Genomic DNA, 18,860 nt, shown 5'->3' on the forward strand with positions numbered 1-18,860 from the left:
ACCATACAGGAAAACATAAAACTTCTTTAAGGCATAAACAATGATGATGTCTTCTTTCTCTATTTGTGAATATCTAGTATGAGCTGAATTAAGTGTCTCCGATGCATATGCTATAGGCCACTTTGAGTCATCAGAATATTTATGAGCCCATGCTGGGACACATCGATTGCTAATACCAAATGTTGACCCGGTTGGTAGGTTACGAGACAAGATGCAGGTTGTAATGGAGACTTCACCTGGGAAAACACCTTTTCACATGACTGCAACCAGTGGAAAGATGTCCCCTTATGCAGCAAGGCATGTAATGTTTGTGCAACAGACACCGTCCACAGCAAAAAGTGATGATAGTAAGCTATCTTACCTAAAAAATCTGGAGGTCCTTGGCCAATGCAGGACACAGAAGAGCCACAATGGCAGAGGCATTCTGATGAGGGAGTTTGATGCCAGCACTAGAGACCTTGAACCCAAGATAAATAACAGAAGGCAGAAAGAAGTAGCACTTTTCTAAATTTCATTTTAAATCAGCGGCCTGTAACAGTGAAAAGAGGGTACGTAAGTTGCTGAAATGTTCAGCACTGGAGGAGCCGGAAATCACAGTATTATCAAGATAGTTGGCACAGCAAGGCACAAAGCTCACGAGTTGTTCGAGACACCAATGAAAAATCGTCGGGATGCTGATCACACCAAATGCTAACAGCAAGTATTGATACAAGTCGAAAGGCATATTAACGACCCAGAACCATTGAGTATCAGCATCAACAAAAAGCTGCAAATATGCATTGGACAGGTCAATCTTGGAAAAACACTGACCACCAGCAAGCTTAGCAAAAAGTTTATCAGGAGGTGCATGGGATCAATAATAGACTGAACACTGAGAGAAACTTTGAAATCACCACAAAGGTATAACCATCCCGACGGCTCCTTGACAATGACTAAGAGGGTATCCTATTCACAGGATGCAATCGGTTGGATGACTGCGGAGGCTGTGAGGCGGTCAAGCTCCATCATGACTTGATCAGGGAGCACCATCAGCACCAGGCGAGCCCAAAAGAAACAGGGTCTGGCCGAAGGTTTCATGGTGACGTGGGCTTAGAAATTATTGGCACAACCCAAAACCTGCAGGAAACAGGGCAGTAAGTTCAGAGTGCAAAGAGTTGAGTTGCATATAAGGCACTTGATCAGATACAAGATTAACTTCATCAGAAATAGTAAACCCAAAAAATTTAAAAGTGTCCAAACCAAACAAATTTACGGCACATGCATTGTTCAACACCAGAAAAGTCAGCAGATGAACAACAGATTTATAAGTGACTAGGACCAAGAAACTACATAATATCAGAATGCTTTGTTTATTGTAAGTAACTAATGTATGTGACACTGGTGCTGTAGGGGAAGAACCCAAGTCCAAGTACACTTGCAAGTTGAGTAATGACACAGCAGTAACAGTGTTGACTTGCATGTGCAAAATCTTCCGGTTAACACTGACATCAATAAAAAGATTATTGGGTGCAAATGGAGATTGCCAATACACTACTGACATCCATGTCAGCATCTGCAACAGACTGTTGGAATTTTGCATTAACAGGAACAAACTGGCCCACTTTGTCACACTGGTGGCAAATGTCCCACCTCTTGGGACATTCTGGCCTATCATGAGTGACAAAACATGATGGACAAGAGGGACACATGGAGCACTTGCATTGTTCATTACCTGGCTTGCGTGGTGCTGCTACTGCTGCTGCTGCTGCTGCTGCTGTGGCTGCCACAGTGAGGCGGGCTGGTTGCCGTTATGTTTTGCCTGCATGCGGACTGCTGCCACCGTATCATACCCCAGTGAACTGTCTGATAAACAGTGGGGAGGGAAGCAGATTGATCTTCTGCAATCTGACACCAACAATTCAATTTGACTACCCGCATACTTCAAAACCTCAAACAATTGTGCAATAGTCAGAACTTTAGAGAGGGAGGGGTTTTCACATTGAAGGACCTGCTCACGACCTCACAATCAGGGGCCAACCAAATGATTGCATCACGAACCATTTGGTCAGCATATGACTCCTTATGCACATCAGTGAAAAGTGATAATGATGGCTTAAACTGCGAAGCTCAGCTGCCCAGGTCTTGCGACACTAACAGAACTCAAGTGGCAATGATGTGCAACTGTTTATAGTAGTAATAAAATTATAAACAGCCAACCAGTTGTAATGGATAAAGAAATTCATTACCTAGGTTTCGACAAACATAAATTTGTCTTCTTCAGAAGGTAGCCTAAGGACAATGAACATCATAGCTTACATTAGAAAAGTATGAAACTTATAGGCCAAGAAGTAAGGACTAATGTACCATCGCCGTTTTTACAATTGTCAGCATAGATCCATGTGTCAAAAATAAAATATAGCCCTAGAATTAGGGTTTGTCACGTAAATATAAAATAGCTCATGGATCTTGCAGCGCTCACAATTGACTGAGTGTAATCGGGGAGTGTAGTTACTCTGAAAACAGGGCAGGTGGCGCTCGTGCCGTTAACATGTGCCAATTGGCGTACAAAGGCAATGTGTAAATTATCAATATTAATAATGTCCTTAGGTGGAGTAACAATAAAAAAGGAAGGAAATTAACACTCCCGTTATAACAGTATGGCTGCATTGGTACAAATAATGTAATTATACACCAAAAAAGGCAGGTGGCACTTACGCTGAGAAACTTACACCCAGTGGCATATACAGCCAAAATATAAAAAATTACATTACTATATTAGTGAATCCTTCCATCTCACTGTATATATTGCCTTTTCTTAGCCATGTGTTGAATGCATCTTGATCGATGTGTGGCTGTGTTAGATGATACGGGTGCTTGCCATGTAGTGTTTTCTTTTCCCAATTTACTTTCTTTGTATCTGTTGATGTTATGTGATCTAAAGGGTTGTAGAAGTGGTTATGAAATTGCAGTGGTGTAGCCGATGTGTTTATATGAGTGATTTCTTTGTGCATTTTGCTAGTTTCTGCTTGTTCTAGAAAGAATTTTCTTAAATTGTCTACCTGTCCATAATGCAGGTTTTTTATGTCGATAAATCCCCTTCCTCCTTCCTTTCTGGTTAATGTGAATCTTTCAGTTGCTGAATGTATGTGATGTATTCTATATTTGTGGCATTGCGATCGTGTAAGTGTATTGAGTGCTTCTAGGTCTGTGTTACTCCATTTCACTACTCCAAATGAGTAGGTCAATATTGGTATAGCATAAGTATTTATAGCTTTTGTCTTGTTTCTTGCTGTCAATTCCGTTTTCAGTATTTTTGTTAGTCTTTGTCTATATTTTTCTTTTAGTTCTTCGTTAATATTTGTATTATCTATTCCTATTTTTTTGTCTGTATCCTAGATATTTATAGGCATCTGTTTCTTCCATCGCTTCTATGCAGTCGCTGTGGTTATCCAATATGTAATCTAATACTAACAAAGAGATAGAGGGGCTGGCCAGTACTTACCTCAGCTCAGTACAGCCGATAGATACACATAAAACAGAACTGAAAATTTACATTCCTAGCTTTCGGAACTTTTTTCCTTCATCAGGGAGGAGAGAGGGGAAAAAAGGGAAGAAGGGAAAGTGGATTCAGTTACTCACAACCCAGGTTATGAAGCAACAGGGAAAGGTAAACAGGGAGGGTAGCAAGGATGGAGGCATGGTTGTCAGAGGGAAGCCAAAGATATTCTACTGTAAGTAGAATATGTAATCTCCCTGTTTAGTGTGTTTTCCCTTGACTATGCTATTTTTCTTACATTTGTCAGTTCCAAAAGCCATATTTATATCATTGCTGAATACTTCTGTTATCTTTAGTAATTGGTTGAGTTGCTGATTTGTTGCTGCCAGTAGTTTTAGATCATCCACGTATAGCAAATGTGTGATTTTGTGTGGGTATTATTATTATTATTATTATTATTATTATTATTATTATTATTTTCAAAGTAGTTACGTAAAAAGTTTTTAATACTTTCATGTTGATATGCAGTGGGATGTTAATTGTATTGTGGCTTAATTTTCAACAAAGCTATATTCAACAACAATAACAATATACTGTTTTGATGAGACTGCCCTCAATAAACAAATGGATACAGAAAAATAGAATATTCTTCCACCATCACCAGCTGTGGACAAATATTACATGAACAAGGAAGCACTGATTAGCCAATTATCATAGGCGAAGGTTAAATAACAATAAATACTGAAAAAAACTGGATATCACACAGCCACTGAATTACTCCAGCACTTATGTACAGTAAGTAGGTATAAACTATATGACTTCTGTATCTCCTGACAGATGCACAGAGGATCTTAACAGTGTGCACTAGTGATTGGGATGAATTAGAGCTAATAACAGACATAAAATTGTAAATAAACTCTGTGATGAATATTGCAATGGCAAATATTAACATGGAAAACATTACAGACTTATTTCAAGCACAAAAAGCTGAGCTTATGAAACAGACTGTATCCTTGCAGATAAAACACACTGTTGTAAAGCACAACAGTAACTTTTTAAAAGCAGACAGTGGAAGAGAAAATGCAAAATGAGTGTGAGGTGGGGGAGGGGCACGGCACCAAACATTGTCAATGCAAACCACTCAGTGTATGGAAAATGCCTACAACAGGAATAAATGGCAGTGATAACTGATTCGAAGGAGGGCAGTCACTAACTGTTCACTACAGAACATAATTAAAAAATAGCTTTTTGATGAACATGAGTGCAGATGTATATAATACCCTTCCAAGCAGCCTAACTTTATGCTGCGAATGTATCTGTGACTAAGATTTTTGGATACATGTCCATATCATCAAATTGTGGGCTATGATAAAATTCTGAACAATACTTCACCCTTAATATGGCATGCATTGAAAAACAAAAGAATTTTACGAAAACACACTACAGCCCTGGAATGCCATGTAAAATTCTGTTGCTTTTCCAATGTTAGATAGAATGTTCTGCATATATTTTGCAAGGCTGTAGTAATTTTCATCACCTGATAAGTGTTATCATCTTACAGCATAAGTGTCTGATGCCATTTTCTCCAACACTGGGATATGTGATCCTAGCAAGGGGAACTAAGTGATGGACTCATTTTTGTAAGTACTGTAGGTCCTGCTTTAGTAATGCAGTTGCTGAAACAATTCTTCATGTACCAGAATATTGGGCTGAAGAGATCTCTGAGGTGTCAGAATCTCATCTGGGACTGGATTTATATCATGCCACAAACCATAAAGTTGCGAAGCTGGGCAAAGAAAGTCCTCAAGTGACATCAGTCAATACTTGCTCTTTGGTAGCTCTGCCAAACATTAATATCAAAAATACATCAACTTTCTGTTTAAATGCTACAAACTGCTTTGCATAAGATATGCGATGAACTGTGCGATTCCTTGGGCTATTTGGTTTGCTACTTGGAAATAATTTTAGTGCTATCTACATATTCTACATAAAGTGTCACCATTTTATGGTTGGTATCTGTCCTCCCCATCAAAGGCACACTGGTGTAGTACAACCTGTGTTGTCTGGTAAGAGGAATACAGGAAATAGGCTGCCTTTGTGAGTTTCATGACTTGCTAAAGGAAACTCAATTTGATTCATGCCAAATGCATGAAAGACAAAGTAAAGGAAGCTGGAGAGGAAGTTAAGGGTCTAATATTTGCCTCATGATGAAGAAGTGGCCAGAGGTATGCTGCAAAATGGACTGACATATTAAATTAGTCTGATGTAACCACAAGCTCAGCCCATACTCTGAATAATGGTCACAATGTAACACTATGATTAAGACTTGGGAAACAAATTCCAGAAAAGTGGGGTTCAACTTCCAGTCCAGCCATTCAAACTGAGGTTTAATGTAGCTTTCCTAAACTTCTTAGGATGAATGCTGGGGTAGTTCTTTTGAAAAGGACATGGTCAATACCTTCCCTATCCTTGAGAAATCAAAGCTTATGCTCCATGTTCAGCAATCTTGGAATTTCAAGTTATAAGATCCCTTCCTTTGAATGGATTCATCACAATGCGTATATGCCCATCTGTTGTACTCAGACATATCCATTTCACTAAATGTTGGTGAAGCAATTAATGTGTATCTTCATTTAGAAAATAGTATAGGGCTTTTTCAAATAGTGTATGGAACTGTTTTGATACCAAGAAGAGGGATATTAGCATCTGATTGTACACTGATCATTGCTTTATGTCAACAAGGACTGTCAAGAAGAGAAGAGCACAGACCTGGAATTGTTTCCAAAATCTAGGTGGCTTTCATGACTTGCCCCACACTGGTTATCATAGAACAACAAATTTTACTAAGGAAAACTGGAAAACAGCCGTATATTTTGACAAGTTATTTTATTTAGACCACCAGTCTTGGAAGCTCATTATTGTCATGTTCAGCCCCTTTGCACTCAATGTATAGACCAACAGATATATCAATACTTGTCAAGTCTTTGAAGCAAACACTTCAAAAATGAGTTCACAGAATCCAGATACTGAAGGGTATCGATGCATCTGATGGTCTATAAATGGAATGCATAGGAGCTTGAAGATGGCATTAATCGAAAATGATGGACTAAATAGAATCTCTCTTAAAACAAATGGCTGTTTGATGATTATCCTTGTTAAAAATTTGGCCGGCCGCTGTCCTATATCCACAAAGGATCATCAGAGATAGACCACCAGTTGTGACAGGAGGTAGAGATCTTCTAATCTAAAGGGCCAGACTACCAACATAATAAACAGCGATTTTCTGAGGGCAACATCAAGAGGAACATGCCCAACCACACGGTATGAAACAGGCTCTAGAATGTCTCTCTATATTCTAGTCATCCATGGAGCAGCCTGGACCTTAAACAAATACAACATGTAGAGTGGTACAGATGGGCACAAAATCAACAGGAATGAACTATGGACTCCACAGATGAACACAACAGATGACTGATACCAGATTGTTGTGTTGGCTGAAGAGCCAACACGGTGTTACTAGAGGAGGCTGAAATGCACGCGTTTTAGCTCACGCAGGCTGGCGTGGGGAGGGAAGAACTATACTGACGTGAGGTCTGGAACATGACAAGAAATTAGAATTCAGAAAGCGGACGTAATTAGCTTGATACTTAACTTTAATCCATTAATGATGAACATCACTCTTGACGGTACATGATTCACAATATTATCTGTTCAGATTATAGTAACTGAATATGGCGCCTTGCTAGGTCGTAGCAAATGACGTAGCTGAAGGCTATGCTAAACTGTCGTCTCTGCTAATGAGAACGGATGTAGACAGTGAACCATCGCTAGCAAAGTCGGCTGTACAACTGGGGCGAGTGCTAGGGAGTCTCTCTAGACTAGACCTGCCGTGTGGCGGCGCTCGGTCTGCAATCACTGATAGTGGCAACACGCGTGTCTGACATATACTAACGGACCGTGGCTGATTTAAAGGCTACCACCTAGCAAGTGTGGTGTCTGGCAGTGACACCACACAGATGACCATCATCAACTTGTGTAAGGGCACACAGTAATTCTGGACACCTGAGAGATCCCATCAATCGAGCAAGCAAGGTAGTGGATCAGTGATGCTTTGGGGTGGGACAGTGTGGAGGTGTTGGACGCTATTTTTGTTCATCCATGGCAAACACAACACTCCACAATACATGAACATCATCATCCAAGCCATCATTGATCCAGTTCAACAGAATTTCAGGGAAGAATTCAAGTTAATGGATGACAATTTCTGTGATTTTTGAGCAGGCATCATCAACAATCTGGAAGATGCTTGGGAGAGACTGAAAGGAGCTGAGCGAGCATGTCCTCACTCACCATGACATCTACGAGAATTAACCCAATGTTGCCACTGAAGAATGGGATAAATCAGACCTACAGTGATCAAGTAAAGGTGTGGCCAACATGCCATGTAGTGTGCTGGGTTGCATTAATGCAAAGTGATGTGTTATTCTACATTGAATTACTTTTCTGCACAATGGGCTTACTTCAAGAAAAGTATTTTTTGTTTCTGTTAAATTACAGTGTGGTATCACATATCGATACCATCCCACAGGCATCAAAGTTGACAATAGAAATGAAAGTTTTCATCAGACACCAATGGTGGACGTGGGAGATCCTGAGTACCCAATGATGCATGCCCGTTGAGCCACAGCTCCAGCAGCTCTGAGCTACAAGTGCTCTCTGCTGCTACAATACAATATGGCCGGTGGCAGCCACACAGCCATTCACACCCTGGGGTCACTTTGCTATATGACGCTATGTAGATGCTGCCTAGTCATGACTCCAACTCCATAGTTTGTGCTTTAGTACACAGAGCCTCTTCCTTGTTGACACTGAGAGATGGACTCTTTCTTGTTGCATTATTTGTAATGAGTTTCCGTACACTTGGAAAAATACAAGTTAAGTCAGTCTTCTGCTCACTGTGCTAACTTGTTCACTAATCATTCACGCTGCTGCCCATCTTTCCTATGACAACAGTTGCTGCACCACTCTGTAGCAGACCTCTCATTACCATTGCATATGAAGTTGTACACAACATACAGCACATGTGACTGTTGGATTTTGGTTGTCAATAAATTGATAGATGCATTACTTTCAAACTACTGCTTCACCACCACACTGAATGCTTTAGAACTATTGTTTCAAGAATGATGTACAACTTTTTTTGTGTATAATACACAATACCAAATTAAATGTTTCAAAAGCAGACAACTTAAGCTGTGTATAATTATAAGCAAACTAATACTCTAATGCATGATATAAAACATTTAACAAAAAAAGGTTATAAGTGCTTCAGCACCGCATATTTCACAAAAAAGTAGTTATTTACACTGACACACATACATGCTACACCTCATTCTTAATAAGTGAAGAACATTAAACAAAAACACGTAAGAGACATGAAGATACAAATTAATTAGTTTTTACCTTAGGAAACTAAAATAAGTCTTCTGACTAATTCCCATCACTTGAATTACCTGAAATATCACACCACAATAATTGAAAAAATTCTGAAACTCTCAGGCCAGAAGTATTTTTACACAGTATGCAAAAATTTAAAGCAGAAATTTGAAACAAAGCTCAAACCACTATTTAACATTAACTGTAGAATGGAATGTGTGTATGAAGAGAGATCACTGCTCATCATTTACAACATGTGCCAAACAGTGGGCAGGCATGTGTGTTTTAGCACAGAAGAATGATTTTATCTGAGAAATAAGCAATTTATTATCCTTTGTCTGTGCCTGTCGACTGCTCAGAACCTCTTGTGTAGTGACAATGTGCCATCACATACATATTACATTTTATACCATATTCTCCATTAATACAAATGTCCTTGCTGGAAGTAACATTTCACAGCTGTATCACACCACCATGTGCAGAATGGCACCATGGTATTATTTGTGTTAGCCTGCAGACACAAGATAAACAGCTGAATATCAAAGAATCAGCAGAGACACGACAGGCTTAATTTTTATAAAGTTAATCACTTCAATAATTCTTAAGACTTTCTTTGTGGTATCTTTTATTTGAAATGTATTATCTCCTGATAAAGAAACAAAATGTGCCACTATCTAAATATCTGCCTCACTCACAAACATTCTAGGTCAAGTTTCATCATATGATCGTCAAAATGGATATCCTGCTTTGTTGTCTAAAAACAATGTATTAAAAAATTATCAAAGATATAAAAAATAGCTACTATACCACTGTAACAGTTAGCTATGTAGTCTTACAATGAGAGCTTTTACAGCCAGTATTTGCATTACTGATGATCTTTGTTTTAAGGGAATTAGGGTGTGGTCATCTGAACCTCTCGATGCCAGTAATATTCTACTGCGTTTCTGCAAAGTAGTTGACATATTTCTGAGACAACATTCAGACTTGATTTCAATTTTGATACATCGATATGTTTATATTGCAATGATATTATTCTTATGTGTATTCTTTCTTTTGTCACTATGATCTTTGACGTACTTGTAACTCTGATTTTTAGGCGCGTAAGAGATAATTAGTTAGTTGTTAAGTTGTTGGAGAGTCGGACCTTGAGAAAGTAAAGTCGTGGACGTCATGTTGGAAAGACGAATATTGTCGTCAGCTTATAAAATGTGAACTTTAACAGTGACTGTGAGGAAGATGTTTTCAAGTATGTTTTGTATTGTGAAGTGATGTTTTGTGTTTACATGATATTGCAATAAAAGCAATTAAAAGGAAGTGTAACTTAAATTCGGAGTGCTGATTATTTTTTTTCCATCACCATTGTGCTAACTTTGAAAGGTTTAATCTTGAAGAATGTTTCGTGAAGCACATCTACAACACATTTGAATATAGCAGGAGAAAACCTAGGCCTCTTTGCATCCGAGCTTGGAATCATAACCACCTAGATTTTCAACGATTGAGCCATGATTTTACGACGAGACCAGTGTGGGAAACACGAAAAGATGAGTGCCTAGTTTTTTCATTATTACATGAAATGACTATTAACTGTGCTCTAATGACACCTGCTACATAATATGACTGATGTTGCCCGAAAATGCAGTATTCAGTAGCGTGAGCAACACCACACGGGGAAACACGAAAAGATGAGTTCCTAGTTTTTTCATTATTACATCAAATGACTATTAACTGTGCTCTAATGACACCTGCTACATAACATGACTGATGTTGCCCGAAAATGCAGTATTTAGTAGCGTGAGCAACACCACAATTGTTATTAAAATTTTGACCTTTGTTGTGGTAGGGTTGTTAGACCCTTCAGACAGCGAAGACAAAATCCTTGTGTTGGTTTCTGTACACTAATAACATTTCTGTTACAGAGAGAGAAATAACTCTCAGCATTTCTAAATTTTCTGAATGATATTTTTTATTATAATCATCATCATCTTCCTCTTGACATGTAACAGTCTCACCCAGAAGGTCTTCTGCAATCTTTCCACTGGTCGACCTACTGATCTTAGACTGTTTGGGCGGTACTGTAGATTTGAGTTCATTCGTTGTAGATGCTTTCTCCTGCTGTTTTGGTAGTTCTGAATATAATGGGTGATGGTTTCCATTTTAAATCCATTCAACACATTATAATTACCTATGTTACCCCAAATAATTAATTGCATTAATGATGTAATTACTTAAGCTATTAATTCTAATATAAAGTACAAATAAAAATAAAGTTCACAATGGAAAAAGAGAAAGACAGTCAAATTCCATTTTTGTATGAACAGGTATTTAGAAAACCAGATGGAGCTTTAGGGCATAAAGTCTTCAGAAAGCCCACTCACACAGACAGGTATTTTCACAAAAATTCCAATCACCATTTCAGGCAGAAAAGGGAAGTAATCAAAACAATGGTGGTCTGAGCTAAAAGAATCAGCGGACCACATTACCCTGAGAACAACTCAATCATTTAAGAACTGCCTCCAGAAAAAGCAGTTACTCTGACAAAGAGTATTGTTCCACATCCTAAGACATCTGGCGCTTCTAATGAAAAAGAACCAACCAAAGGGTTAGTTTTCCTCCAACTTATAAAAGCTGTTGCAAATCAATCAGCAAAGTACCAAGAAGGCATTGTATTTAGACAGTGTTTAAACCACCAAGAAACAAGCATGAATTTTGGAACACTGCAAAGTACCTATCTCGCTGGCTGCCATAGCAAGGATATATCAAATCCATCGCACATTTAGTCAAGTGTACAAAGGAACCATAGAAACAAGCATTAACACACATCTTAACACTTTGCCATCTGCACATCTCGCACAAATGTATTCGCTTGGCGTCAGCAGCGCTAATTCAGATTACTTGGCTTGTCGCCGGCCGTTCTTGACATTATCGGGAGATTGTAAATTGTTAAGTTTTACTAATCTCATCATTAGTTCCCATAAGTAGTCAACCCTCTTCCCCTACTTTCATGAAATGTCGAAGATATACATACGTAAATAAATACAAAATTTGTTTGTTTCACATGTTTGTTTATTTGCATTGTCTTTGGTACTTAGTGTTTCTCTTTCGTATGATATGCAGCAAAACAGTCTCCCAGATGTAACGCATTTCCACGAGACTTACACATTAAGTTTGTTGTTGTTCTTTTTTTGTTTTTGGAACATACATGGCAATTTTTCGTTTTCGTTTATTCGTTTCGGAAATAAGTATTAGCTGGTGTTGGTTTATGTGACCAGGAAGTCTGTCAACCAGAACATGATGAGATGTACATGATGTAGTGGCAACCTCCACATTTTGCTCAGTAGCAGGTACATGGTCTTTTATCTGCAAATCAGACACTTGAATAAATAATCGTGAAATCGGAGACTCTTGTGTTCTGTATTGATATATTGACATGTACAGAATGCACATTAAATAATGCGCAATGATAGAGGTACGTGCAAATCTTTTTTCGATCATTTTATAGTTTTTCCGTACATAGGGTAATAACTCAAATATTGGACCGCCTGATCCACTCCGTTCACGTATTTGTTGTAGTCTAATATACTTTCAAGTTTTTTAATTGTGTAATTGGTTTTTCTACATTTTCTGTGAGTGTCAGTCAAAGTGGCATTATGTAATGTAGAGATCATTCTTATCATTTTAGTTTCTGAAGCTCTCCATACCTGTGCGAGTACTTTCCGTCGATGACAAGCTTCAAATACATTGACTTTTGCGTGCTTTAATTTTTCCAGAAATCCTCTATTTTGCCGTATCGTTCCACAAACTCGAATTATATTTTCAAGTAACTTCTTGCAAGTTCTGCACTGTTATAATAATTATCCATATAGAGGTGATTCCACTTTCCATAAGAAGGTATCAATAGTTCCATCAAATGTTTTTGCTAAGGGCTGAGCAGCGCCGGAATACATCTTGAATGAGGATATGTATCCCGTACTCGATTCACACAGCATTCGAATGAGTATGCCATATTTCGTAATTTTCGACAGATTGTAAACTTTAAAATTATCCGTCCACGCCACGATATCATTCTTTCATCAGTTAAGATGTTTTGATTTGGATTAAAGGTTTCTTTAAACTTTTTGGAAAAATAATCAATTACAAATTGCCCTTTGTAAAGCCGGTCGGCATTTTGTGGGTTTTTGTTGTTGTCGGAAAAATGTAATAATGATAGCATTTGCCTGAATTGGTTGCGGGACATCGTTTTGCGAAATATTGGTGTGTCTATCAACGGATTCATTGCACAATAATCACTGATCTTTCCCTTTTTTACAATTCCCATAAGGACAGCAAGCTGAAACCCTTTTCTAAGTTAGGGTCCTGTAACGTCAACAAATTTGGCATTTTTGTATCCAGTTTCCTTCTATTGCAATTTTGACTGTAGTACTCATTGGTTTCGTTGCTAATATATTCAAATAGATCATTCCCATTATATAATACTACAATATCCTTGACACACTGGGTATATTTGGGAAATATGTTCGGACCCAGAGATCCTTCAAATTTATTATTGAATTCTTCTTGGACGTATTTCACTATCTTCTGACGATTCTGGTTCACTTTCATTCTTTTGATATCCAATGTCTTCTTCCCAATCAGCCAAGTCATCCAGAATGTCAGACAAGATGTGTGTGTATTCATTGTATCGTCTCTGTTGTCTGCCACAACGATAGGGCGCAAGTACTTATGAAAACAAAAAAACTTGTAGACGTGTGTGACTTATTGTTACCTAAACAAAACACCCACAGAATGCAAAAGATATTAAAGTGCTATAGCCAGCCACTGCGCTATACTATGCTCACGACACCACTGTGGTGTCACCGGCCATGGAGCGATACTATGCACACGACACCACTGCGGTGTCGCTGGCCGTTGACCGCTATTTCGCACATGACACCACAGTGGTGTCGCCGGACGGCATAGTGTTAAGCAACAAAAGAGCAACTGTCATCTGGGCAGCATGGATAAATTGGCAGTACAGATTGAGCACTGGGACCAGGATACCACCAGATTCATTTCTCCCAATATTGTAGTTTTACAAAGATGTAACTGTACTAGGATGTGCAGAGGTGTCACAGAAATTCAAAAGCATAAAAACTTTAACAGAAAATAAGAAGCACTGAAATTAAACAATCTGTGGGCCTTTGTGTCAAACAGTGCCAACTCTTCCCCACAACGAACTCCAGAACACATCGGCACGACTCTGCGATCTTAGGCAGCAGTTTGATGACATCACAAACTGACTGTTGTGTTGATACATTTGAACAGTTCAACTTTTTGAGCTCAGCACTGAGGTGCAAAATGATTCAAGGAACATCATGCCAAATAACAGTGTTGCAGAAGAATCAGGTTCAGCTGAGGCATAAGACAATTTAAGGACATCACAGCAGATAATAGCATTTCAGAAGAATCTGACTCAGTTAAAATAAATGAAGACTCTGAACCACCTCAACAAGTACTCAAAGATCTTCCCAAATACAAAGATCAAAGAAGAAAGCACATCTGCCAGTTAAGGGATTTGCATAAGTCTCTGACTGGGCTATGAAGAAACTTGTGTGCCAGTGATATGATACAATTCACTCACATATTTATTTAGTTCAAATGTCAAATATGACTTGGACATTGCTCATTGTGATATAAAGACAGTTGTGTGTGTGTGTGTGTGTGTGTGTGTGTGTGTGTGTGTGTGGTTGGTTTTTTTTTTTTTTTTTTTTTTTTTTTTTAAAAAAAACTGCAAGTTCACTTAAAAGAAGAAATTTATGTTAAGATTCCCACAGCTGACTACAAGACAAAGACATTTAAAGATGAAGGCAGTAAAAGACTTAGGAAAGCAGTTTACGGATTTAAACAGGGAAGTTGCTGTTGGTACATTAAACTGGACAAAGCTCTAGTAGGTCTGAATTACAGTAGATCCACAGCTGACACTCGTGTTTACTACAAAAATGAAGGACGCAATATATTCATTTTAGCAGTTCATGTAGATGACATGCTGATTTTTTGCAAAAATTTGCAACAAAAAATTGCCTTTAAAGAGGAATTAAAGGAACACTTTAAACTAAAAGACCTTGGACATGTAGCCTGTTGTCTAGTAACCCAAGTAACAACAGATCGCAAGCATAAGCTTTTATGGTGGGACCAGACCTATTATATAAATCAGATTTTACGAAAATACAACATGGAAGATTGCCATCCAGTTTGCTTGGTAACAGTCAAGTATTACTTCCTGAAATGGCCCAAAGACAGAGAGAGAAAAAACTGCCATGAAGAATGTCCCATACAGAAAAGTTATAGGTAGCCTAATGTATGCTCAGTGAGGTACTAGACCAGATTTAACACAGCCAATTGGAATGGTGAGTCAGTTTAATACTAACCCAGGAGTACCCCACTGGCCACCTGTAAAAAGTATTCTATGATACCTAAAAGGAATTAAAGGTTTCAAACTACAATTTCCTACAGATGAGGATCATGACATCACAGGATGCATTGGCACTGGCTGGGCTGAGGACACTGCAGATAGAGAATTGACCACCGGTTTCTTGTTTATTCACAAGGTGCAGCAATTTCATGGAACAGCTCAAAACAACCAACAGCAGCTCCCTTGACAACAGAAGCAAAGTACATTAGCTTCTGCATGTCAGGTATCACATTGGCTGCAACGGTTGCAAAGAGAAACATCCCCTTTTTCAAAAGAAGGCCCAATTAAATTATTTTGTGACAACAAAGGTGCAACTGATCTGTCAAATACATGTGGATACAAAGGCTGCACTAAACACTCTGACACCAGACATCATTTCATCACAGAAAAAAATGATTCAGGAGAAATTACAGTGGAGCAAATTTAAATGAGAGGAATGCCTGCAGACATGATGACAAAGCCACTGCCAAGAAGCAGATATCATTAACTAATCCAAGGATTTGGATTACGAAGCTGAAATACTATGAGGCAGCACTTCTAGTGGGGGTGTTGGAATTTTAATTTAGAATCAATGCCTCTGCTAGAACATCTGTCTCTGGCATCATTGCAATGGACAATTTCATATATGTGCTTCTTTGCATTATTTTGTGTATTGAGTTTAATCACCTTACTGTCATTCTACGAACTAATAAAAGTTTTTATTTAGTATCAAACTGGAACCATGTTTTCATTTAAAGTTCAAATCGCAACACATTGCATTCAAAAATACTGTATCACAGAACACACTTCACAATCTGTGTGCTCAGAGATTGTCTTACACAATTTGAATGATCATTAACAAATGTAAACACAACAAAATCTGACTGTAATAGCATCAGTGGAAAGACAGTGAACCATAGAGACAAGTTTAGATGTGTGGAACTGCAACACTAATCATGCAGAGGCGGCAGAATGAAACAGAACTTACTTTCTGGACACATCTCGTATGTAGGACTTCAAAAACACACAAAGATCGGCATCTAGCTTCAATTATACAGAAATGTATAATTGAGCACTTTAAAAAATGCAGAAAAGTAGTATCCTATAACCATAACTCAATGAGTCACACCTGGAATCAGTCAACTGATAAAATACCTGGGTATAACAATTTGTCGGGATACGGAATGGAACAAGCTCAGTCGTAGGTACAGCAGGTGGCAAACTTTGTTTTGTATGCAGGATCCTGGGAGAATTGAATCAGTCTATGAAGGAAACCACTCATAAAACATTCAAACAACCCATCCTAGATCATTTCTCAAGTGTGTGGGGCGCATGACAAATGGGACTAAACGGGAGTATTGAACATATTCAAAGCAGGGCAGCATGGATAAGAACAGGTTTATTTTACTAACACGAGAGTGTCACTATTATATTGAAGAACCTCAATTGGTAGGCAGTCAAAAAAAACACCAGCTATCCAGTGAAAGCCTACTTCTATATTTTTGGGAACCAGTATTAAGTAAGTAATTTAAAAATACACTCCTGCCTCCTATGTATTACTTCCATAGGGACTGAGAAGGCAATATCTGACTAATTATGCTGTGCGCAGAGGCATTTAAGCAGACATAATCCCTGTGTTCCACACACAACTGGAACAGGAAGAGACCCAAAATTTGCTATAAGGCTACGAAGTCTCTGGCAGAGTGGTTTGAAGAGTACGCAAGTGGATGTAAGCCTATTTTTGAAAAAAAAAAACTGTTACTTTGAAAAAATATATAAAGTGAATATTGCATCTTGAAGAGAAACTATTTAGGTAACTGATTGTGATCAGTGCAAATTTTGTGTTCTATTATGTCTGTGTTGCCACTGCTGGCAACAGTCCAATGTTACTTGAATGTCTGGTCGTATAATCACTACTCAGTTCTACAGAAATATGGTGGTACTGTGATTAACTTGCATCACAAAGCCCTCTTCACAAAAGTAAATTGTATCTGTTATCATTTTTATTTAGTGGAGCATACATAAGATTCTCCAGGAAGATGAGACAAACCATAGTTTTCTGAGGAAGGATTTACAAAGCAAGACCTTGTAGTAATATCAAGAACTGATAGCAACAATTCAAATTATAATCCTCATTATAAAGCTCTGAATCTTACTGCCATCAGTTATTTTTAGATATGTGACGCATCAGTCAGTCAGCCAGCCAGCTGGCCAGTAGCCACCAGTGAGCAGTTAGTTACTGTTCAGTGTGTGCTGTGGGCTCTCACCTGTGTACCTGACAGTATCAACTTGATTTTTTGTGTTGAAGCAATTAATAGACTTACCATAAAAAAATACATTTTGAGACACATGTCATTTTTAAAAACCAGCAAATTCCTACAATGCTTTACTCAAGAGCCACAGCTCAGATGCACTCTCTGTACCAATGACAGGCATATTATATAAAAAACAGCAGTGCAGATGAGTGCTGACTGCTGTGGGCGAGTGACAGACTGAACACTTACCAAGTGTACCGGCTTGAAATGAGCGTTTTTTTGTGAAAATGAAACACTAATTTTAAACTGAAAAGTAAAAACATTTTATTCAAAGTACTGACCATTGCTTTCTATACATTTTGACCACCTATCTGGCAATTTGAGGACACCACGTACATAGAAATGTTCGTCTTTTGAAGCAAACCAATCAGACACCCAATTTTCGACTTCTTCATAGAAATCAAAGTGTTCCTCAGCCAATGCGTGTCCCATTGATGAAAAAAAATGGTAATCGGATGGGGCCAAGTCTAGTGAATACAGCGGGTGGGGTAGCAGCTCCCAGCCAAGTTGTTTGATTGTAGCTTGAACCAGTTTTCCTTTGTCTGCAGGTGCATTGTCCTGTAAAAAAATTACTTTACCATGTCTTCTGGCCCATTCTGGTCTTTTTTCGATCAATGCATAGTTCAAATTAATCATTTGTTGTCTGTAGCGATTAGTATTCACAGTATCACTGGGTTTTAGAAGCTCATGATACATCACACCTTTCTGATCCCACCAAACACAGAGCAGTGTCTTCTTGACGAATCGATCTGGTTTTGCAGTTGTTGTTGGTTGTCCTGGATTAACCCATGATTTTTCCCGTTTAGGATTCTTAAAATAAATCCATTTTTCATTGCCAGTAACAATTCGATGCAAAATTGATTTTCTTTCATGTCTTTGAAGCAAAATTTGACAAATGGTTTTTCGGCTTTCCATCTGTCTTTCATTCAATTCATGTGGCACCCATTTTCCACACTTTTGGATCTTTCCCATAGCTTTCAAACGGTCAGAAATTGTTTGTTGTGCAACATTTAGCATTGCTGCCATTTGCTTCTGACTTAAAGTGTCATCTTCATCCAATAATGCTTGCAATTCGGCGTCTTCAAACTTTTTTGATGGTCTTCCACATTCTTCATTTCTTACATCAAAATCATTATTTCTGAACCGTTGAAACCATCTTTTGTATGTTGCTTCTGATAGAGCACGATCACCATATGCCTCGACAAGC

The 18,860-nt window shown here is 38.3% G+C and overlaps 1 protein-coding gene across 2 annotated transcripts in view; it reads right to left on the reverse strand.

Moving 5' to 3' along the window:
• Positions 1 to 18,860, reverse strand: part of LOC126481575 (kinesin-associated protein 3) — a 206,948-nt gene that overhangs the window by 11,927 nt on the left and 176,161 nt on the right. Inside the window, exon 17 of one of the 2 annotated variants that reach the window (XM_050105434.1) lies at positions 8,939 to 8,988. The exons of the other annotated variant lie outside the window; for it this stretch is intronic. Within the exon in view, the coding sequence (XP_049961391.1) occupies positions 8,985 to 8,988 (4 nt within the window). The 3' untranslated portion in view covers positions 8,939 to 8,984. The remainder of the gene's footprint in view (positions 1 to 8,938; positions 8,989 to 18,860) is intronic. 2 annotated transcript variants of the gene reach the window in all.

The sequence above is a fragment of the Schistocerca serialis genome, chromosome 5, assembly GCF_023864345.2.
Source record: "Schistocerca serialis cubense isolate TAMUIC-IGC-003099 chromosome 5, iqSchSeri2.2, whole genome shotgun sequence".
NCBI classification, from domain to species: domain Eukaryota; kingdom Metazoa; phylum Arthropoda; class Insecta; order Orthoptera; family Acrididae; genus Schistocerca; species Schistocerca serialis.